General features: G+C 52.1%; 1 protein-coding gene across 1 annotated transcript; it reads left to right on the top strand.

Annotated features, from left to right (window-relative positions):
• The first annotated feature begins 7,775 nt into the window (after positions 1-7,775).
• Positions 7,776-23,137, top strand: TACR1 (tachykinin receptor 1). The gene is made up of 5 exons (XM_009483148.2): positions 7,776-8,176; positions 18,007-18,201; positions 21,787-21,937; positions 22,247-22,443; positions 22,846-23,137. The coding sequence occupies exons 1-5, from the start codon at positions 7,776-7,778 to the stop codon at positions 23,135-23,137; spliced, it is 1,236 nt and encodes a 411-aa protein (XP_009481423.2).
• Positions 23,138-23,359: the final 222 nt, after the last annotated feature.

The following is a 23,359-nucleotide window of genomic DNA, read 5'->3' as shown; positions in this document are numbered from 1 at the left end:
AGCAACCCTTGGGTGTCACGATGAGCTAGCAGGTAGCTCAGTTGCAAAGTTGGGAAGTCCAACGGGATACTGTTAATTTTCCCAGCCCCAACAGCATGAGGGTGTTCAAAGAGGGACCCAGAGCAGTGGGGAACTGCCATCCTTGAGATGCTCAAAGCCACCGAGAAATGGACCCGAGCAAGCTTATCTAAGCAGCTCAGCTTTGAGATCTCCAGAGCCTTTCCCACCCAAATGGTTTGCAATCCTCACAAGGAAAAGCTGGAAACAGCTTCCCTGGAGCTGGACACCATCAATCACACGGTCATTCAGCCCATCCATCTAATGACGTATATCTGAATAGGTCCTGCAAGGTCCCTTATTTGAGGCTGGCCTCAGCATGGAAACCTGGGTGGAGGGGGAGAAAGAGGTGAGAAAACACAGGGGTTTAAGTCATCCAGAAAACCTGCAGTTCTCAGCTTCAGGATTCAGAGAGCAACCAGAATCCAACACCACTGGAAAACATCTAAGAGGACAGCAACCACAAAGAGCCCAGAGCCAGCACGCTCAGAAGACACCAAGTCTGGTTTCCTCTACTGCACCGGTCACCCAAGGCTCTTCACCTCTCCACATCCCAGCTGCGGTGGCCGGTCACCCTGCGACAGAGACTAAAGCCAAAACCCCCACGTTTGCAACCCGAGGGGGTCTTGCCCATCACTGCAGGCCATTTCCCAAGGCTACCCCTGGCCGGAGAGGCAAAGCCAAATCTATGTTCCAAGTGCAACAACACAGAGGTGGAACAAGCCCAAACCTATCAGTTCCCAGAAGATTTTTTGGGGGAGAAAGAGGAGGAAATGCATCTTCCCTAGGGTTGAAACGCACCTCCAAGCCAGGTCTGCTCTGAGGTGCCCACAGCCAGGTTTTACATGCTTTGCTTTACCACCAGCCGCCGCTCGCAAGGCCGGGAGCGTTGCTAGGACACCTACGCCAGGCTTCAGAGATTTTGATTTCGGGCTGAAGATGTGTCAAAAAGCAGCAGGAGGCTCTGAAAAAGGAGGGAGAAGTTAATGAGCAAGCTACCAGGGAGAAGTACAACCTGCCTGGAAAAGCCCAGCACTCAGGGCTTGCGCAAACACTGGCTCCGCTTCTCCTTGCCACTGGGAATTGCTCTTTCTATTTGGAGCAAAAGACGCAGGAGGAGGCTGGCCAGTGCCTGCACGCTTGGGCATCTGCCAAAGCGGCACTAGCTCCACCTTCTTCACCCCTTAAACCTGCACACAAGCTGGTTTTCATCCCATTAACACCCCCTCTCCCCCCCATTAAGCAGCATCACGAGCTAACAGAGAGAGGCGAGGGGCAACCCTTCCCTCTCCTGGTCCTTTGGATTCCTCTCTGCAGCTCACCAGTAAGAGACAAAACTGCCATTTCCATCGCAAATTGCCCCTCCAACAGCTCTTCTTGCAAGAGGTCACAGCCGCTCCAGGCTCATCCCCATCCTCATCACAACCGGTGGGCAGTTAGGCTTAAAAAAGTGAGCCAGGACCTTTGAGGCGGGGCAGGTAGCAGCTACCCCTGGGTATGGGCTAAATGCTTTACGTCCTAAATCCTGCCCACAGTCCAAGCCCGGCAGACCCCCAAACTGCTGCGCTGCCAGCTCTGAAGTTCAAAGCAGAGACATTTTGCCTGGGGCAGGGGAAAAGGCTTTTGAACTTCCACAAAGGCTTTTGAAGAGCACAAAGAGGGGTTACTCACCCACGCATCCAAAGCATTTGCTTAAGGTGGGCATGCCAAGCCTAAAATAATAGTTAAAGCCTAGGTTTGAGCCTTCTGCCACCTGACATGGAGACTAAAGAAAGCAAATGAGGGGATGGAGAGGAATGAAGCCTGCAATGAACCCCCCCGAGGCATCTTTCGGGGAGGTAGGAAGCTAAACTGAAAAGACATTTCAGCAGGAAAGACTTTGGGCCAATTCAAGTGTTTCTGGTGAGAACCCACATTTAAAGTAAACAGCAAAACTAACACAAGCTGGATTAAATCAGCAAATAATTGCCTACAGCCAGGAGAGAGCTGCTCAGCAGCCCGTGCCCAGGCAGAGGGTATTTCAGCATTCACAGCCAGGTGCTAAATCAAACCCAGCACCCAAAATTTGGGATGGCTCCTTCAGGAACCTGCTATCAGCCCCTCCTGGATCAGCATTTTCCTTCCCCTGCTTGTCTCTATGTCACATATTGCACAGCAGCTAGCAAACCTGCATTTTATTTTGCTAGTGTGGGGTTTGCTTTTTGTTGTTGTTGTTATTTTCTCCTCTTGCACTCCAAAATTCAGGACTCCTCCAGCAGCTCATTGCCACCGCAGGCAGCTTTGGAGTCACAGCAGTATAGGTGGGTTGACTTAATTATAAGGCAAGATTTTAAAACGCCATCCCAAGTCACTTAACCTAAGGTAGATCTCAGGATCCTCAGTATGTTTTCTTACCAAATTCACAACTCTCTCTGCTGGCCATTCCCCCACTGCTACGTCGATTAAGGCTCTGATTTTGGAGGCTATACAAAGCGCCAGCATGATTCATGGGGTTTTGCCCATCGCTACCTACAGCCTCAGGGCTCCACAAGAGCTGCAAGAAACCCCGCAGTTTATCCTTCCTTCTTGTCTTGCTCCTACAGCCCAGAGCTGCTGCGGTCACACAAGGACCCTGTTGCGACAGGGATGCTGCAACACAACAGTTTGAGGCACTGTTTAGCTCACATAAGGGCTAAATCCATACTTACGAGCTCCCTTGGTCTAAGAAGCTACAAAAGTCCACACTGGCATACAGCAAACACACAGCACTCCCTTATTGCCCAGCTTAAGCGTTGCATTGCTGATTGCCACCACGTAACGCAGCTCTGGCTGGGGCGGGAGGTGACTTACAGAGCACACAATTAACCCAAACATCCTCAGAAACCTCACTTCTAAGGAAACCATTTAACACACGCTCCTTCTGCAAGGTCAGGAAATTTAAAAAAAAAAAAAAAAAAAATGCTTTAAAGGGTCTTTGCAAAGACTTCATACCACCGCAGCACTGCCCTACACAGAGCATCCTCAACTCCCAGCACCCCTTGCACATTGCAGGCTTCCTCCCCAGGGAAATAAATCCCATCTCATGCTGCTCCCAGCAAGGAAGCTTCCCCCACCTCCTGCTAAAAAACATAAAGCAAACTTACATTTAGCAAAGACACCACAGTTTGGAGCCCAGCAACCTCCATCCACGCTGCTCTTGAGTCTCCAAAGCACAAGGACCTACAGCCCAAAGCTACCTGGGAGCAGGAAGAGCACTCAGTAATTAAGAAACCACCCCTGGGCAACACCAACCACCTGCAAAATGCAACCTCCAAAGCGGAGCTCAGCTGCGCTCAATTTAAAGCCAAGGCAAGAGCTTGGAGAAGCATGTACTTGCACACACGCACTTGTGCAACCCATCTTGCAGGAGGCAGCTTGCTTCTGGGGCTTTTAGACTGTATGATTTCCGAATTAATCATGAGGAGCAGCTTGGCAAAGTGAGTTATTTCTGCTGATGGATAGCTAAGCATCCAAGCGCTGCTCGGTGCCGTGGAAAATGGCTTGTGCGGCTCCTCCCTGTCTCAAAGACAAGCTGCTTCCCTTGTTCTGCTTGAGGGATAGACCGGGGCAGATGTTCCCTTCTGGATCCAGCTGTTTTAGGAAAGGACATTATTGCCTTGCTGGGTGCAAGCTGCTGTCCCCCACTGGTGCCATACCCTGATTTAAAGCACAGCTTGATCCACCTGCACTTATTCTACCCAAGCAAGGAGCCATGCAAACACCTCTGCTGGCAGCTTGCGAGGGATGTTTGTTGTTCAGGTCCTGCAGCCACATTTTGGGGAGGTGGCAAATCTTGAACCTGTTCCTGGTGTTGCTCGTGCCCGGCTTTATGCAACAGGGAGACGGGGTCCAAGCCCCTGGCCAGGGTGGATAGGGGAGCCGAAACCTCAGAAGCTGGAAAAATACCATCTCTGATGGTTCCCTGAAGGACAAGGCCAGTTTTTCCTCCCAGACAACCCAGCTTTGTATGCACTTGATGTTCAACCGGCCCCGGGACTTTGCTGGGAAACCTAGAGCGTGAGAGGTTCCTGTCCTTCTGGAAAACAACAGGAAAAGGCAAGGTTTTCTCCAGCTGCCAGTTCCAAAGCCTTTTTCTCTACTCTGAAAGGGCTGACAATGTACGTGAAGGTATACGAGTGTCCCCAGGGAAAGCAAGGAGGGGGCTTGTTGGAATAGCCCAGAGCATTCATGCCCGGAATAGCACTGGCATCTTCACTGGGACCCGCAAGCATTAATTAGTTGTCAAAAGCTTGCAATAATCTGTTTGTTTTTGCCGAGCAATAAATACATCTGTTCTCCCTCACGCAGGTTTCCGTCCTAGGATTGATTGATTTCTTCTTTCTTTTGAATGCAATCTCTTCCAAAAGAAAGAAAACATATCCTTTGGGTGAAATTCAACCCCCCTGCAACTGCCCAACGCTCAGTGGCCTGAACGTGCCAATACACACATGTCCCTTCCAGAGCCTGCTTTGGTCGAGACGTCAGGCTCCATTTCAATTCTTTGCACAGCAGCAGCACAGGAAAAAAAGAGCCAGTTCTTTTCAACAGGAGCGTGCAAAGGCATCGCCCCCCTTTTCGTAGGGGGGGAAACTGAGGCAGGAGGCAGGGATGTGAGCGCTCTCAGCCTTGCAGCGGTCCTTGGGGTGATGCTACCAGCTTGGAGCAATTTGGGGATGGAGGGAGTGGGAAAAGGGTTTGCTGGGGTGGGCCGAGATGGCTGCTAACGTTGTCCCCACCTGCCAGGGTGTCCCCTCCTTTGGGGTTCGCTCTTTACCAAATTGATTGCGATGCCCCAGAGCAGCCTGGCGAGGGGGGGTGGAATTGGAAAGGCCATCACCGGTGAGCCTGCCCCAGCCCCGGCAGGCTGCTCGCCCATTCCTCCTCCTGCATTTTTAGGCAATGCTGCCATCGAGTGGTCCAGGAGCATCCGGATGCAGGAAGAGCGCTCGGCCACCAGCCTGGATCCCTCTACAGTCACCCAGGCAGCCCCTGCTCCCAGGGCTGCTGGAAACACAGAGGCCCTGGTTGAGGTATATCTCCTCCTTCACCCATCCTAGCGTTAAAAAGCTCCGTCTCACTTTAACAACTGACCTGGTGTTGGGGGACTAAAGATTTTCAGTCCCTCAGGTTTCCCTAAGGGCTTGCTCCAGCGTAAGAGCCGAGCATCCTCCCTCCAGGGCGTTCAGCTGTGCAATTTGAACCCGAATTTCTCCCAGTTTTTGGGAAGCCGCAGCTTTACCTGGGGGTGGTTCCTCCAACTCAGCGCTCCTCTTCCATCGATTAGGGAGGCTGTGTCCTGAGAACACGGTTTAGGAGCATCCTTTAGCAAACCGGAGGGATGTGCTCAGCTTTCCAAGGCCATTTTCCTCTTCATTGATGCATCCTGAGGGAAAACCAGCTCTCCTGGCAGGCAGCACCACAGCAATTATTTTTTTGCCCTCACTTGGCAGTAACACAACACTGGAGGAGTAAGCTAAAATCACCCCTGTCTGGTGGATATTATAAACCCGGGCTGTGGGAAGGTGCGAATCTCTGTTTGCAGTTTAATTAGATTCCAACAGCTTATTCATGGGAGAAAAGCCTCTTTAGCGGAGAAGGTTTCGCCAGCCCAAGGGGAGCCGTGTTTGCTTTACGAGCCAAGGGGCACTAAGATGAAGCGTCCCGGTTGCAGTGGTAGGAAGCCGGTTGCACCGGAGCGGGAAGACCTTTTCCCTTCTTTGAGAAGTCAAACGTTTGCTTTGTTTGTCGGGGATGCGAAGCGCTTGCTGACTGCACGTAGAGCTGTTTGGAGAAATCTCACAGCTGTTATATTGGAAAGCTTCATAGTTTAGAATATAGAAATGTAATATAGAAAATATATAAGCTTTACAATTATCAGTATGTTTAAAGTCCCGGTGACTTTTTAGAGCGCATTTGGCCCAGGTGCCCCTCAGCCCCCCCCCCCCCCCCCCAAAAAAGGATGCAAAGCGGAGGAGGATTTTGAGGGCAAAGATGTTGGAGAGGGGATGAGGAGGCGTGAAAATGGGGGGCGAGGGGGTAAGGGGACGCCGGGGCCCCCCGCCCGCCGGGAAGGGCCGCTCTGCGCTGCGGGGGGCGGCCCGGGGGGGGCGGCGGCCCCGGGAGGGGGCCGGGGGAGGGCTCTCCGGGCCGGCTCTGCCCATCGCTCGCCGGCACCGCCCGCGCTGCTTAGAAAAGCCCCGGTCGGGCCGCGCCCGCTGCAGCCGGCTCCTCTGCACCGGCTGTGCCCCGCGTCCCGCTCTGGTCCCGCATCCCGGACCGGCTGCACCCCGGGGACCCGCATCCCGGACCGGCTGCACCCCGGGCTGGGAGGGACCCCGCATCCCGGACCGGCTGCGCCCCGGGGACCCGCATCCCGGACCGGCTGCACCCCGGGCTGGGAGGGACCCCGCATCCCGGACCGGCTGCACCCCGGGGACCCGCATCCCGAACCGGCTGCACCCCGGGCTGGGAGGGACCCCGCATCCCGGACCGGCTGCGCCCCGGGGACCCGCATCCCGGACCGGCTGCGCCCCGGGGACCCGCATCCCGGACCGGTCCCGCACCGGGAGGGACCCGCACCCCGGACCGGCTGCACCCCGGACCGGGAGGGCCCCGCATCCTGCTGCGCTCCCAAATCGGGAGGGACCCGCATCCCGGACCGGCTGCACCCTGGACCGGTCCCGAACCGGGAGGGACCCGCACCCTGGACCGGCTGCACCCCGGACCGGGAGGGACCCGCATCCTGCTGCGCTCCCAAATCGGGAGGGACCCGCATCCCAGACCAGCTGCACCCCAAAGCGGGAGGGACCCGCATCCTGCTGCGCTCCTGAACCGCGAGGGACCCGCATCCCGAACCGGTCCCGAACCAGTCGAGACCCGCATCCCGAACCGGCTGCACCCTGAGCCGGTCGGGACCCACATCCCGCTCCGGTCCTGAACCTGAAGGCACCCGCATCCCGCATCCTACTGCACTCCTGAATCGAGAAAGACCCGCACCCCAAACTGGGAGGGACCCACATCCTGCTCTGGTCCTAAACCGGGAGGCACCTGCATCCCACATCCCACTGTGCTGCTGAATTGGGAAGGACCCGCATCACGCTCTGGTCCTGAACTGGGAAGGACCCGCATCCCCACCTGGCTGTGCCCTGAATCGGGAGGAATCTGCAGCCAAGCCTGGGGGGGACCCGCGCCCCGAACCAGCCGTGCATCCCAGTCCAGCCGTGCCCGAACCAGGAGGGACCCGCGCCCCGAACCAGCCGTGCATCCCAGTCCAGCTGTGCCCGAACCGGGAGGGACCCGTGCCCCGAACCAGCCGTGCATCCCAGTCCAGCCGTGCCCGAACCGGGAGGGACCCGCGCCCCGAACCAGCCGTGCATCCCAGTCCAGCCGTGCCCGAACCGGGAGGGACCCGTGCCCCGAACCAGCCGTGCATCCCAAAATGGCTGCACTCTGAACCTGGAGGGACCTGCACCCCAAACTAGCTGTGTGCCCCATGCTTGTTGTACCCTGATCCTGCTGCACCCTAAACCAGGAGAGACCCGCGCCCCAAAGCATCCGTGCCCCCGGATCCTCCTGCACCCTAAACCAGGAGGGACCCGCGCCCCAAAGCATCCGTGCCCACGGATCCTCCTGCACCCTAAACCAGGAGGGACCCGCGCCCCAAAGCATCCGTGTGCCTGCTCCGGCTGCATCGCGGTGCCATGGATAACGCTCTGCCGCTGGAAGCGGAGCTGGAGCACCAGTCGCCGCTCAACGCCTCCCTGAACGAGTCCCTGTCGAACCAGTTCGTGCAGCCGCCGTGGCAGGTGGCCCTGTGGGCTGTCGCCTACGCCTTCATCGTGGTGGTGTCGGTGGTGGGGAACGTGGTGGTGATGTGGATCATCCTGGCTCACAAGAGGATGCGCACCGTCACCAACTACTTCTTGGTGAACCTGGCTTTCGCCGAAGCCTCCATGTCCGCCTTCAACACGGTGGTGAACTTCACCTACGCCATTCACAACGAGTGGTACTACGGGCTGCTCTACTGCAAGTTTCACAACTTCTTCCCCATCGCCGCCGTCTTCGCCAGCATCTACTCCATGATGGCCATCGCGCTGGACAGGTGAGCTCCGAGCGGCAAACCCCCAACCCTCCCCGGCACCCAGGTCTGCCTCCGCCTGGGTGCTGTGCTCAGTTCTGTCTGATCTCCGGACACGGGAGAACACTGCAATTAAAATAAAGCTCATTTTGGTAAAAGAGGGCTAGAAAAAATCCCTCTCCCCACCCTGGTTGCAGGTGGCTTTGGGAATCCTTTGTCAGCTCTGCAAAAGGAGCTTGAGAAAAGGCATTGCAACCCCCGTGCGTGTCGGTAGCGTGTCTTGGGTGTGCATTTATAGCATCGCTGTCCTCTCCCTTCCCAGCTCCTCTGCAGAGCTCTCCATTCCTTTCCCAACCTCCTCATCTAAAAGCAAACACGGTATTTAGCACAAATACGGCGTCACCTCATGACATAAAATACATGCCTGTGGCAGACGTGCCTCCGCTGCGCTGCAGGAACTGGTTCATGTTGCTTGATCTGGGTTGGGAACAGTCTAAGGAGCCTCTGAGAGAAGCTCGGGCTCGGGAAAGGCATCTTGACTTGGCGAGCGCGTTGTCGCGTTGCGTGCCGGCACATCCCCCCAGGCAAACCCACCTTGATTTTATTAGTGGGGGTCAAGGGGGAGAGGCAGGTGCCGGGGATTTCTCTCATTTGGCTGCAGCCAGCGCAGCTTAGCTGGGTGGTGGTTTGTTTTTTTTTTTTTTTTCCACTGCCTGTTTCTGCCGGCGCTGCCGGATGGCTGGGGACTGCCGGCAGAGCGAGATCCCGCTTGCGTTCTGCTGCGATCAAAAGTTCAGCAAGCGCTCGGCGGGGTGCGATGGCACAGGGAACGCTGCCTTTTTCACCGCAGAGGGATGCGCCGGGGTCAAGGGACACAAAATACCCACGCACCAAGCACCTCCAGTGCACAGCTCCCCTCTCTCCTCTCCCCTCCAAGAAATCTTTTATTTGCTGGGCATTTTCACACCAGCACTATGTCTCTAGTTGAGGCTTTCAAACAGCTTTGCAATTCCCTCTTGAGTACCGGTGTTTCAAGTGCAACAGATTTTTTTCCAACGCAAACATATTTCCTGAAGACAGCTCAGCTCTGCAACACCTCTTTTTGGTCCTTCTTCCCAGGGAGTAAAAGACACTTTGGCTGAGGATGCATGTGAAGGGGGGGGAGGAGATTTGCATTGCCGTATGCCAGCACATTTTGAGCTGATGTCTAAGTGCTGCACAAACTGGCACGGATATTTACCTACGAGAAATTACAGTGCTGCCACAACTCGCACTGACAGCTTGGGAAACGGAGCTCGAGCTGGATGATGCTCGCTAGTTGTCAAAAACAGGCTCAGGTTTTGTTTCGCTCTGGAACGGTTACAAGACCCTCTCCCCAAAATAAATCGGACATAGCCAAGTTCTCATACTGGAGATGTGAGGAGGATGAAGGCAATAATAAATAAAAAGAGAAATGCTGCCAGCGTAGCTCTGTTCCTACCTGATGGTGTTGCTGGCTCTGGTTCAGGAGCATCTGCGTTCCAAGGATACTGGGGATCAGCCAGCAAAGCCCCTTTCAGGTTAGGATGAATTAGATTTTTTTTTTTTAATAGTTTGGTTTTTAGCCTTCGGTCCATACCCCAGAATAACCAGAAAAGCAAATCTACTGGGGGAAGCTGGAAGAGCATGTGTAAAACAGGGAGCAAAGGCAGGTCTGGGAGCCTGGGGCTGAATTTGGGGGGGGAATTGGTATTTCCAGCTTTCTTCTTGCATCTGCAAAACCTTCACAGAGGCTTGGTTTTCCCATGGCTGGGCTGCACAACCCGTGTGTGCAGGCTTGGCTCGCCCACCAAGAAGGACCCAAAAGAAGCTGCAGGCTCAGTGTGCAAACACCTCCTGCACAGAGCTTCCTGCTGCGTTTCTTGGCCCTAAATTTCCAGCGAGTGGGAAATTCGGAAGGCCATCCTCTGCCCCTCCAGGCAAGCAGCACACAACAACATCCCCAAGTGCTGGAAAACTGCTTGTTTTCCTGTGCCTGAGACCTGACAATAGTAACTTAAATGCATGAAACGCAGGAACTTTTTCCAGGAACCCAAAGGGGAAGAACGTGTCCTGGCCAGCAGCAAAAAGCTGTGTGGGAACAAGGAAAGCAAGTACCTGAATTCGGAGCAGCAGGGCCAGGTAGGCTCAGCAAAAGGGGTTATATTCACAGCCAGGATGTCTCTGAAATCAAACATGACTGCAGTTCTGATTTTCATCAGAAACTAGGAAAGCAGAATTGAACGTGCCTCGTGTTCCCAAACTGTATTAAGCCATCTATCAGAGCGCTTGGATACGGAGTCTGAAAGCTCGGAGGAGCGTCAGTCTGCAGATTGCTCCCCTAAATCATCTCCGCTTGTGCTTTCTGCAAGCAATTTCCAGAACATCCTCGCTGGAGGATATGAAACCGCCTTGGAAAGACTCGGCACAGCCGTAACAGAGACGTTGACAGAACAAGTGGGGAAGGGGGTTTGATTCTCCCAATGGCTTTTTTTGCAGAACCAGCCATGGGTTTGTGCAAGGAAAAAAAAAAAGCTTTTGCTTGAAGCTAGACCATCTGCTCTTTCACCAGGACCTGTTTCAGCCTGGGCACAACCGCTCTGAAAAAATACCAAGTGTTATGCTGAACCCTGCACAACAATAGCAGGAAATTCAGGAGTCAATGAACTGGTAAATGCTCAGGAAAAGCCATGATGCTGCTTCTCAGCATCCTGCACAAGCGGGGGTCAAACAGCTCGCTTTGGCGCTATAAAATTTGCCATATCCTTCATTTTTTGGGCATATCAGTGCCAGAGCACATCACATATCCCCTTCTGGCTTCAAACGCTCCTTGTGAATTAATTCACTTGAAAGAGAGAGGCAGAAAATCCTGGGTTTTTTCCAATCTTCCAGGAAAAGCGAGAGCCCAGCAGTGCCCAGGGTGAGACCAAGCTAATTTGCAGCCACACTTAGAGAAAAAAAACCCCAAACTCTGGACATCCCTAAGCTGCTATGTCTATGGCACATGGGATGGAGCATCGTTAGATCAGCTGCTGGTATTCTCTCTCTCCTTGGGACCTGGATTCACTTCTGAGCAGCACCACTCGCCCGCACCATGAGCAAACTTCGGACGGAGGAATGAGTTTCCATGATGCTGGACAACCAGGAGTGCGGCTGAAGGTGAAGATCCCAGATTACTTGCAGAATCAGACAAAAAAAATCATCTCTGATCTCAAAACTTCAAGTGAGCTAAGCCAAAAACACCGCAGACTGGACAAATACTGATGAGAAGGGCGAGAGCCATGCCATGAACTCAGGGTGAAGACAGACTGTGCAGCACTTGGGCTATTTAATACAAAGCAATTTCCCTTTTTCTGCAAAGAATCCTCCGCTGTAAAGCTATAAAAGCGAGATACAATGGGACTAACCTCCTGCGACTCCTAGACCAACCTGCTGCTTTGGCTCATTAAAAAAGCCCCCTCTCCTACCTCCACCAGCACCAACGCTGCCAGACCGACACGCAGGGTTGGGCAATCAAACTGGGGTCTTCTTTATATTCCCTTTTTTATTTCCAAATAAAAATTATCAAATTTATATTAGGTTATCAAATTATATTAGGTGTCTTAAGAGCCATCAATTTGCCAGCAGGAGCTGCAGAAGAAACATCAAATCTGCGAATCTTCATTCACCACCACGGCTCCTAAAATTGCTAGTCTGCAGCCGAGACCTGTTAATATCTCCCCAACCCCCTATTATTTGCAGCAGGAAAAACTGGCTCAGGAAATTATTTACTGCTTGCAAGCTTGAACTCCCAGGTTGGATGAACCAGCTGAACATCAGGAACATATTCGCCAGCTCAGCGACCCCATGCCTTCCCCGAGAGGTGATTACTGCAGAAAGAAACCCTCTGGAGAGGACAAATTACATCAGCGCACAGACAGATTAATTAGTCATTTACACCCGAATATAGCACCAGGGTTTGGGTTGGTTTTTTTTTAATCTTGACTTAATGGACTGCTGGGGTTTGCAGAGCAGGACTTTGATCTGCGCCCGGCGCGGTGTAATCTTGCTCTGCTGGGATGTAATTTGGAAGGTGGAGGAGCAAGGGGGAAGCGAACGGAGCGCGGCTTTAGGGCCAGCAGCCCCGGCACCGGCCGCCCTGCGGCATTGCCTACGCGCCAGCTAGCGAGAACCGAAGCAGCTTTTTGCATTCCTGAAAAAATCAAGCATCACTGAACGCAGCAAAAACCCTACGAAGCTGCTGGGTACGCAGCACGGAGCTGGCTCGAAGCGTTGATCTCCCAGCTGGGGTTAGAAAACAGGGGGATGGGGATGGACAAGGGAACGCCTTAGCAAGGGGTCACTCACCAAGGCTGCTTTATGCCCCTGCTCCCAGCAGCAGTCTGTGATCTGGTGGGTATTAACCAGAATTAATCCCCCCTAATATCACTAGATATGAATTCAGCCTGTCAAAAAATAAATTATGTCTTTTTTCCCCCGCTTTCCTTTGGAAAGGAGAGGGGGCTTGAAATTCCCGTGGCCATAAATACAGAACTAAGATGACTGAGCGACACTTTGCTGGCTGGGAGATGCGGGAGACTCAGGTTTTAGCCACGCTTTTGGGGCGATCACGGTGCTCATCTGCAAGCTGGGCGCTGCCACAAGCCACCGTAGGATTTTGAGGGCCTCTGGTGAGATATTCAGTTTATCCGATGGCTTTCTTAATTTATTCCTTAATTTGTTCTTAATTCTTTAATGGCCCAGTGGGAACCACCCACACACTAAGTGTGCCAGGTCTCCTGGGTCACCAGCCCTGTATTTTGTGTGATTTTTTGTTCCCCCCCTTCACTCTATAGCTATAAACCAGTGCCAGGACTAATTGGTTGGTAAGGTCATATAGGTTATATATGCATCTGCAGAGGCTCTCAGTGGGGCTGGTTGTGCTTTGGGTCCTCCTCTCCCACCCCAGCCCTGCAACTAACTGGGGTTTGATCCTGTCCCACCTGCATTTGGCTTTTAAAACCGAGCGTGCCCAGGGGCTTTGCAAGGCAAGAGGTGCTGTGCAGGAAGGCAGGGGAGTTTGCAAAGCTGCCGGCGTAACTCAGGTGGCTGCGTGGTGGTGGGTAACACGTCCTTTTCGATTGAAATACCAAACTGCTTTCAAAAAAGAAAGATGCTGTGCTGTATCGGCGCTCCGGGGAAATGCCGGTGAGAAGCCTGCAGCCTCCTGCTTGATGAAGACACTTTGCCGAGCGTCGAGCATCACTCAGGTCTCGGGGCAGGAGTGCGCTGTCCGTCCCTTGGTTTGGACGGTCGCTGGTTTATGCCAAAGCAATAAATAGGAGGAAGCAGCTGCTTCGGCGCCTTCGTCCCCAGCGTCATGTTTCAAGCACGCGGGGCTCAGCTAGCCTCCTCGGCCGCCATCCAGATACGACGTATTTGGGGCCAGCGCAACGAGGCCAAGCCTCGCTATGCAAACCTGCTCCAGGGACGGTATTTTTGCATCCACGCTGTCGCGACGCAATCCTCGCAGAAAGTGAAAAGGCAGGTTTTTCTCTATGGAGAAGCTTTTCGTTTCTTGGGCAGGAAGGACCCGGAGCTGTGCTGGAGGCGTTTGACCCACCTCAGTCTGGGGCACCTGATTTGGTTGCAAACTCCCCTGGGACTGACTCAGCACTAAACCTCCTCCTTTGCTCAGGATGGGAAATCATTTTGCAATAAAACACACAGCACAAACCCTGCATCCTCTTGGTTACTCATCTCTTATCCATCGTATACTTATTACTTAATGAAGCAGATAAGGAAACTCTGGAATGAAAGATGCTTCATAAATTTTTGCTATTATATTAATCTCATCTCCATGAGAGTGGAAACAATTGTGTAATGTTAGTTATCCAGGCAGACTCCAGATTTCCAAACGCAATTAATAGATGGCTACACTGCCTCGAATGCAATATCTATTTAATAACTGATACACTCAGAGCTACCCTGGTACAACGTTGTACTCAAATGCTATTGTATCGTCATCGTAACGCCCCCCCCCAAACACAATAAAATATTTAAACAACAGCAAACAGCATTACCAACATCCTCAAATAGCGTCTGGTGTGAAGTTGTGTGCTTTAGTGCCAAGCCCATTAAATGTGGTGGATTTAAAACATTAAACGTGGTGGGAAAAGTGCAAGGAAAATGCAGCTGCACAGGCATTGGGTCTGTCCTGCAAGGAGCTGGGCAACCCTGAGCTTGCAAAACTCAGCGATGGTTTGCGCTTGAACACGGTGCTGCCGTCTGAAAGGAGAGCAACCGCACATCATTTTATTTTGAGGCATGGGTATCATTAAGTCTTCCCAACCCAACATCTTCTGCAGGCAAATGGCTCCGTTCCCAGTGCTACCCCTGTGCTTTGCCTGCACGGGGAGCAAAACCTTTCCCTAACACAGGAAATCTGCCCTTAAATCCTCAACTGAGAGCCAATTCCCTATGAAAAAGTAGGGCGTGAAGACCCCACGGTGGTTTGTCACCCGCCGCAGCGGCGAGGGCAGGATGCTCACGCAGGCACGAGCTTCTCTTCCTCGCCTCCCGCAAACGACCATCCCTAGCAAACCGCAACACCCAATTTTTTTATGGATAAGAAAACCGCCCTCTTAAACGGCAAAGAAAAAAAAATAAATCTCTCTAATAGGATACAGCATCTTAGGGAGATAGGCAGAGTGGGGCCACAGAGGCACTTTGTGAGGAGAAATATGAGCTAATAAACTCATTAGCCTTGCTTTCAAGAGCCCGCTTCTCACTGGCGCGGCCGGGACCTGCGCGGCCAAGCCAAGGCAGGCAGTGGCTTCCTGGCACTTAAGCTCTGATCGATGCCTTTTGTGCCCAGCGCTGCAAAACCACGCACGGGGCCAAACCGCGCCAGCACCTCGCAGGCACCCCGGGGCGCTGCAGCCGCGTCCCGTGCCCGCGCTCTGCGTTTCCATTTTAATGCAAACTTGTTCGTATTAATAAAAAAATAAATAGATCGGCAAGCTTTTGCTGAAAGGCAAAGTCATGATTGACATGTCATTTTTCTGCTAAAAAGTGATTGATGGAGGTTTGCTGCAACACCTACCGCAGCCTTGCCTGGGAGATTGAACCGACGTGGAGGGGAGAAGACAACCTGGAGGTACCCACGGTACGGCTCCGCAGCACGGGGTTGCTTTTCTACTTTGCGTTCACTTGCTCGGAAGGAAGATTTTCTTTTCGGTTAACCAAAACCCCGCTGTAGAAACACACCACAGGGGAGGCCTTGGCTCAAAACTGAGCAGAATTGTGAGAAAGCAAAGTGGCTTTTTGAGACTGGTGTTCCGGATGCAGAAAAAGATCAAGTGGTGGCCAAAAAAACCCAAAAAACCCCAAAATTCAAAGACAGGAATAAACACAAACCTATTGGGTGGATAAACACAGAAAGTCCGACCAGTCTGCAAGGAAAGGGGAGTCATTTGAGTGCGACAGACCCAGCGCTGGAAGCAGGCAGAAGGTGCTGGTTTGCTCCCTGTACCAATGCTTTTCCACCCCAATACAAACAAGACGGCGACTGTCATGCAAGCTGAGGCGGTCACAAAACCATATCCTCTGCTCCCCCCCTCTCCCCGGTTTGATTTGCGTCAAACGTTCTTCTCAAGGAGAGGGGAAAAAAAAAGAAGAAAAAAGGGGAAAGAAAAAAAAAAGGAAGCAGTTATTAAAGTGTTAGGACAATTTTCTGCTTAGTGATACAATTATTATATAATTATACGATATTTTAATATGAAATAATGGTCTAATTATTTTCAGGATGTTTGTACATTTCCATCTATCTCCAGCATTTTTATGGTCTGTAATACCAGCTCCTCCAAGCAGCCCAGACCCTTTTTATTACATTTTTTTCTTTCCCATCAGAGCCCCTGTCTGGGAAAACCGTTATTATTCTCAATTCTAATCTTGATGGGTGGCTGGACCCAGAGCATCCCCGAGGGAATATTTCAGAGGTCACTCAGGACCAAGGGTTTGGGAATTGCTGCCGAAAAACAGGATTTGGGGCCAGTTTTCCCCAGAGCACCGCTAGCTTGCTCCCTCCTGCCTCTCTGACCCCATCCTTGCAACGCCAGCGTGGTCAGATGAATTTTGCCATCTCATTTCCACCACGAGACAGCATTACAGACAAGTCAATAGCTGCTGGAAAGGTCTCTAGGCGATGCGGCTGGGGTTTAGTTCATTGTTATGGTGATTATTTGGATGTTTTATCAACCACGAGGGCTTCTGCAGCTGCAAAGTTCTTTAAACCGATGAGGGAAGTCCTCTGAAATGCACTGGCAGAAACAAGGGAGGAGATGTAAAAGCATTTCTGGCTTGTTGCAATCAAGCACTGGCTTTGCTTTCCAGAGGTCTCAGCCTCAGATGTTTCTCCAAGAAAGTATTTCAACAGAAACTGCCCAACTTTTGTGGAAATCCCTCATTTTCCACTGTTTGCATGCTTGAACTTGAACCATCGGGTCAAGCATCAGCAGCAAACTCGGACACGTGGACTTCTTGCTGCTTGGGAGCGTAAACCCAGGGTAAGCTGCTCTGACGCCCGTGATAAAGTCCATCCAAACCTCATCTGGCTCAGCAAACCTGCTAACGAGGGGCTCAGCCAACACCAGGCGTTTGAAGGATGAGGAAGAGGAAGCAGATGAGTCCTTGCAAAGTCCGGGGAAGCCGATTGCAAGTACGATAAGGAAGAAATGAGAAACATGGATGCAGAAACCAGGAGACCTTGATGCATCACCAGCTGCTGTGCCAGAGCAGCGCTAACACCCATTGCCTTGGCTCTTTCTAACCAGCTTCAATTTCAAGTACCAAACATTTTCGAGGAATAGTTATCAAGTGGATTAGGTGGATTTTCAGCTGCACAAAGCTGATAGGGTTTGGTACCCTGGGGCAGAGGAAGAACTGACGGCGGTACCTCCTGCATATTTATATATTAATCCCTATGTCTTTGCCCCTGCAAGTGGCCACCCAAAAATGCAACACAGGGAGTATTTGCCATCTAGGAAAATATTAAAAGAAAAAACTGTCCATCCTCTGAAAGGAGAAGGGATGAAGGGAGAAATAGAGGAGGCTGCAAACGCCTTGGGTGATAACACATGCAGGGTGATGCAATGTTTCTCCTCTTCCTGAAGCCTGATGTGGAGCAGGGGGGAAATAAAATAAAAAATTTGTGATGTTCTCACTTAATCCTTACAGTGCTGCTGGCTGCTGCCAGCTTTGCAAAACCAGATTTGCAGAGGGGATAAATTCAATCCGCCTCGTCACCACTGGAGCTTTCCTCACCTATGATGACTGATGTTCGAGGGAAGGAGCCCAGGAGCTGGGCAGATAGAGGCGACATCTCAGATCAGCCATCCCACGCCAGTCCAGCACTCTTATTTTTGGTTCTCCTCCTGTAACACTTGGCACCGTGATCTACCGTAGAGATACGATTTTGCGCGGGCGCAAAACTACCGGGCGCTGCCAAAGCGGCTGCTGCCAGACGGCAGCATTGCGGCTGGCTTTGTACAAATTGTTTTTTGCAGCAGCAGACGGTTACTGGTTGCGTTAGCAAAGCTGTTTTTCAGCTAAAAGTCAATGAGTGTCTCAAACGGGATTCAAATCTCGAGGGTAAGATGCTGCAAGAGAATTAGAGCGTTGGCTGGGGAATCGTCCACAAAGGGATTATTCGATGCTGTTCGCATTTGTGCGGAGTGAGGGGATGCACGAAGCAGGTGTCAAAAGTACAACCCCCATGCAAGGGAGACCTAAAACAGCCCCAAAAGCTGCAACATCGGGGCTTTCCAGCCTTGATTTCTCCTCTTTTCACCTTGCAGGTACATGGCTATCATCCATCCGCTGCAACCCCGACTCTCGGCCACCGCCACCAAGGTGGTCATCGGCGTCATCTGGCTCCTGGCTTCCCTGCTGGCTTTCCCCCAGGGTTACTACTCGGTGATGGAAAAGCTGCCAGGCCGGCTGGTGTGTCTGGTGGAGTGGCCAGAGCACAGCACCAGTGCCTACGGAAAAACGTGAGTTGAACTTTTCTGGCAGTGGGGACAAGTCACCGTACAGAAAAAATACCAAAAAAAAGTATAAAAAAAGGAAGCGAGGAAGGATGGGAATAGCTCAGAGCTCCGTGGCATGGGGAGATCCTCCCCCTACCCTAGCAAGGGCCAGTGCTACGTAGCTGACGGTAGCAAAAAAGGTTTGGGATTTACCAAGTCCAAGTGCCCCAAAATTCACTCGACAGCTTAAAAAAAAAAACAAGCTACAAAAAAGGGCTCTGTGGCATCAGCTCAGGCTGGGAGGCAAATGCTGGGCTAGGAGGGCTCAACAGCAATCTCCTCCCTTCCCGTTAAGGCGCTGGCTAATTAATTCTGGCATTTCCAAAGGGTCCAGGTCTGCCAGCACAGCGGTCCTCCGTGGTTTGCTCTTTGCAGCCCGCGAGTCACGCGGCAAGTTAAATGTCACATGTTAAGGAAAACAGAGCACGGAGGAAAGGGAGTTGCGATCTCCAGTCCCGTGGAGCAATGAATTAGGGCTGTGAAATTGTGCTGGAGCCAGAGCAGGGGACACACGCACATGCACGGAGAGGTGTTTAAAGCCAGCCTGAGCCTGGCAAAGGTCTCTCTGCAAGACAAATGAGATGAGTTTGCCAGTCAGCAGCGAGTGGCGGGTTGCAGAGCGCTGGACGGTATCATTTGTTATCATCTTATTGATTTGCATTGCAAGGCAGGTATGGCAAGAACTAAGCTGGGGCTGGCCCAGCTGATCTCCAGAGGTGTTTTCCAACCTTAATTATTCCAGGCCACTGTGATAAACACAGCCAACGCGAAGAAATGGTGCTGGCTTAGACACATGGCTGGGATGGGGCTGAGCCCACCCTGACCAAAGCCGCAACCGGCGTGAGCTCAGGGCCTGGCTTTGACAGACCATCTGCTGTTCAGCTGCACGCTGGGGCCCTCGCTTTTTCAAATAGCTAATTCAAGAGAAAAAGGTCACCATTAACCTATGAATGATTTACCGCTGGAAGCCGGGCGCCGCTTCAAAGCCTGAGCATCCCGTGCTCTTCGGCGAGCCAGGGGCTCTGCAGACAGATGAGGGCAGCCAGGAAAGCTGGGAAAGCAGATGCTAAGCGGAAACTTTTAAATAGCCAAACCCCAAATATCTGGTGGGGACTGAAAATAACTTGGAGCTCAGCAGCGTCTCCCTGAACCACACAAACTCACTTGCACAGCGCAGAGCGCGAGATGTTATTTTACTGTCCCAAAATAACTTTGCAGGGACAGGTGGTTGGGTCACTGTCAAACACCCTCCCCTGCTGCGTGGCCTTGGTGCAGTTATTTAAGGAAGGCGCTGGCAGCAGCCAGCTTGTTTGCAATGCCGTGATGAAGAATAATGTTATTTTTTCAGTTCACAGTGAAAGTAGGGGACTTCTCCCAGCACTGGGGAGTCCTTTCTCAGGGCAAACGGAGCCCAGAAAGCACACCCCTGGCATGCAGAGGGTATCAGAGACCAGGATGTGCACATGAGGTTTTTTCACAGTGAAAACGTGCCTGTTCTCAGCCCGCTCGTATGGGGGGAAGCAGACAAAGACCTCAGCACAGGCGAGGTGCGTCTGCAAGAGGAGCCGGCAATTCAGCTCAGTTCGATTCAGCAGCTGCTCGTCGCTGTTAACCACTGATTCCCTCTCGCGCTTTTGGTTTCGAAATAGATGTCCGATCTATTCAAATTTCATTAGCTGCCATTTTGGTTTGTTAAGGGAAGGGGAAAAGCCGCTCCACTCGCTGGCTTCTCTGGGAGATAACAGCCCACGGCAACCACCTGGGCTTTGCAAGGCTAAAGGAGATGGCAGCCCCCTCCTCCAACATCACTGTCCCATAACTCCCACGGGCTCCTCCATCTTATACAAGAGCCTAAATCCCCACACCAAAGACCTTTAAATTACAAAACCTAGGCTTCTCCAAGTGCTCTGATCCTGCAATTCTTGTAGGCAGAATAACGTACAGATGGTTTCACATGGAGACCAGTTTTCAGCACCCAAGGTCCAAAAAAATGTCCCAAGGGGTCTTCGGAAATCCCTGTCCCAGGCAGCTCTGAAAAGAAGGGTCAGTCTTGCTTATGTTATCTAACAGCTCCTCTGGGGCATTTCTGCATTGCTCTCAGCTGTTTGAAGCTGGTTTAAAGCCCTGCATTACATGGGAACCACAACAAAATCTTCATCGTGGAGCCACAGAGACGCCTCTTTAATTAGCAAAATAGAAAACAGCCCTACAAAATCCAGCTCAAATGCGATTAGCGCTGGGCGAAGAGAAGGCCAAATGAAATTGCAGGTACAAAACAAGGAGGAGATGGCATGGCAGCATGGGGCTGGGGCCAACCCCATTCCCTGCGGGAGTTGCACCAGGCACAAGCCTGACCCATTTGTTACACTTTGGAGATATTATTCAATCAAAGCTCCCGGGAGGACGAGCGAGTGGAAGAGCAGAGCGTGGTTACAGGGCCTGAACCGCCTTGAACAGATGCAGCATTCGAGCCGGGCACGCACCCTGAAAATGCATGCAAAGACCCTCAAGCAGTCGGAAGAAAATTACCTCCAGACCTGGCGGCACGCATGACGCTTTGCAAGCCGGCACTGTGCAAGCCAGCTGCGTTTCTGTACCGCAATTGCTCATCTTTCTGCAGGGGAAAGACGTTTTTGCAAGCTCTGATGGTAGGAAGGAACCTGCAAGGTCAAAGCGTCCATCCCCATCCTGTTTGTTAAAAACAGAATTATTTTTTCCTTTTTAAACCAACTATTATTTAACACAAATCCTTCACTGAACCCACTGCAACCCCAGCGGCTATTGCAACCTGCCACGGCTCCACCGACTTCACAACTAAACAGTCTCAAGCCTGTGCTAACAGTTTAATCCAGACCCTCTCATTTGATTTTGGGCTTATTTATACTTGTTATAAACAGACACAAAGATCCTGCCCTTTCCATAAGCCTGGAGAACTGACCCAGCCACTGAATTCACAGAAACATTTTAATAAACCTCCACAACAAGTGTTTAGGCTGCGTTTTTGGGGACCGGGGTTATGCCTTGCGCCACCTGAGCCCAACTAAACTGAAGGTGGACCAGGATTCCGGCAAGCTGCATCCAAGACCCAGTGTTTGCCCCGCAGGGAAAGCCTTTATTTCTTCAGCTTAATATTCCCATCCTTTATATGTCAAAAAAACCACATTTGCTCCTGCAGGACTGCCAGATGAAAGGTGTCCTAAGAGCAAGCATTCATCTCTAGGATAATTTGGGGTGTAAACAGAGTAGAATTGAGAGTAGAGCCACTTCAGCTAAGACATCCTTGCCTTATGAAGGTAACACAAGTTATCCTGTGGCCTCTACATCCCATCCCAGAAGGGTGCTAGGATGCCAAAGGCTGGGAGCAGAGGCTTGGAAAAGATTGGGGTGAAAGTAGGGAGTATTTCCCAGCCTGAGCTCTGCAGGCAACGTGTCTGCAGGACCCGTGCCAAATTCTCTTTGCCCGTGTGAAGCACTTTGCCTTCAAACTCAGTTTGCAAGAAAAAGACTGAATAGGTAGAGGACACACGCAACAACCATCATTTTTTCTAGGTATCACTTCTGCATGACCATCTTGATCTACTTCTTGCCACTCCTGGTGATAGGATGTGCCTACACCGTGGTCGGCATCACCCTCTGGGCGAGTGAGATACCCGGCGACAACTCTGACCGCTACCACGAGCAGGTCTCGGCTAAGCGGAAGGTAAGGAGCTCCGAGCACGGTTGGAGCCATAATTCATGCCCAATCCCAACTAACCATAGCCAAAAATACTTCATTAGGGGTGGAAACAGGTCAGGACTTGTTGCACAGTTGTTGCTAACGGAGCAGAGAGCGTCCTCCAGGTGCGTGTCCTCTATGAATGTGCATGGTTTAACCAAGACGTCGACTGTGTGTTCCTGGTTGGAAAAGGTCTCCAAGACAAAAAGAGGTGTCCCCTTCTGGAGGGTGACACCCCACCTGCAGGGTGTCCGATGGATGACTTTGCTTCCCTGGTCTCTCTTTTCCTCACAGGTAGTGAAGATGATGATCATCGTGGTATGCACGTTCGCGCTGTGCTGGCTGCCCTACCACATCTACTTCACCCTACAGTATTTCAACCCCAATTGGTACCTGCAGAAGTTCATCCAGCAGGTCTACCTGGCTATCATGTGGCTGGCCATGAGCTCCACCATGTACAACCCCATCATCTACTGCTGCCTCAACGACAGGTGGGTTTCAAGTGACTTTAGGCAGCATCTTGGTGCAACAGGGAGGGGAGGAGGGGGAGATACAGAGGGGTCTGGTGGAGGAGAGTATGGATGGAGAGTTTTTCCAGGATGGTTCTGTCCCATCCTCTGCCAGGCGCTGCTTCCAGCAGATGCAGGGACGATACAATACTCACCTAAATAAGTCTTTCCTAAAGCCCCTGTGGGATTTGAGAGCCGGTATCAAAACAGTCCCGACTCCTAATTGGAATTTATCAGTGGTTTTTTTCCTCCCCTTAGTGAAAAGTAGCATTTTTTTGTTGTTGTTTAGCAGTGCTTAGCTCTGTCTTCCCCTTCCTAGCGAGGTCCTTTCGCCACCTCCACATCCCTCACCGCTGCCTTTCCCCATCTCTTCCGTGCCCCCAGGTTTCGCGTGGGGTTCAAACACGCATTTCGGTGGTGCCCGTTCATCAGCGCCGGCGAGTACGAGGGCCTGGAAATGAAGTCAACCAGGTACCTGCAGACACAGAGCAGCATGTACAAGGTCAGCCGGATAGAGACCACCGTGTCCTCAACGGTTGGCACGGCCGAAGAGGAGCTGGAGGAGAGCAGCAAGGCCAAGCGTCTCTCTGTAGACATAACATCCAACAGCTCCTCCCGCAGCGACTCCAAAACGGTCTCCGAAAGCTTCAGCTTCTACTCCAACACACTCACCTAAGTGGCTCCCCGGCTGCTCATAAGGGTGCCACCATCCCCTTTCCCTCGCTGGGATGCTCCGGTGCTCAATCCACCCAGCATTATCACCCCAGCTTGTGATGTGCCAGCTTTTTTCCATGCTGTTTTACCGCCTCTTGCTGTGCTGCTCGCTCACCATACTTGGGTGAGCCCAAGAGCAAAAGCTTTGGATTTATTTCATCTGCTCCACCGTGGCTCATGTCCA

This window comes from Pelecanus crispus, chromosome 21, assembly GCF_030463565.1.
Source record: "Pelecanus crispus isolate bPelCri1 chromosome 21, bPelCri1.pri, whole genome shotgun sequence".
NCBI lineage: Eukaryota > Metazoa > Chordata > Aves > Pelecaniformes > Pelecanidae > Pelecanus > Pelecanus crispus.
This window is presented reverse-complemented; position numbering and strand designations above follow the sequence as displayed.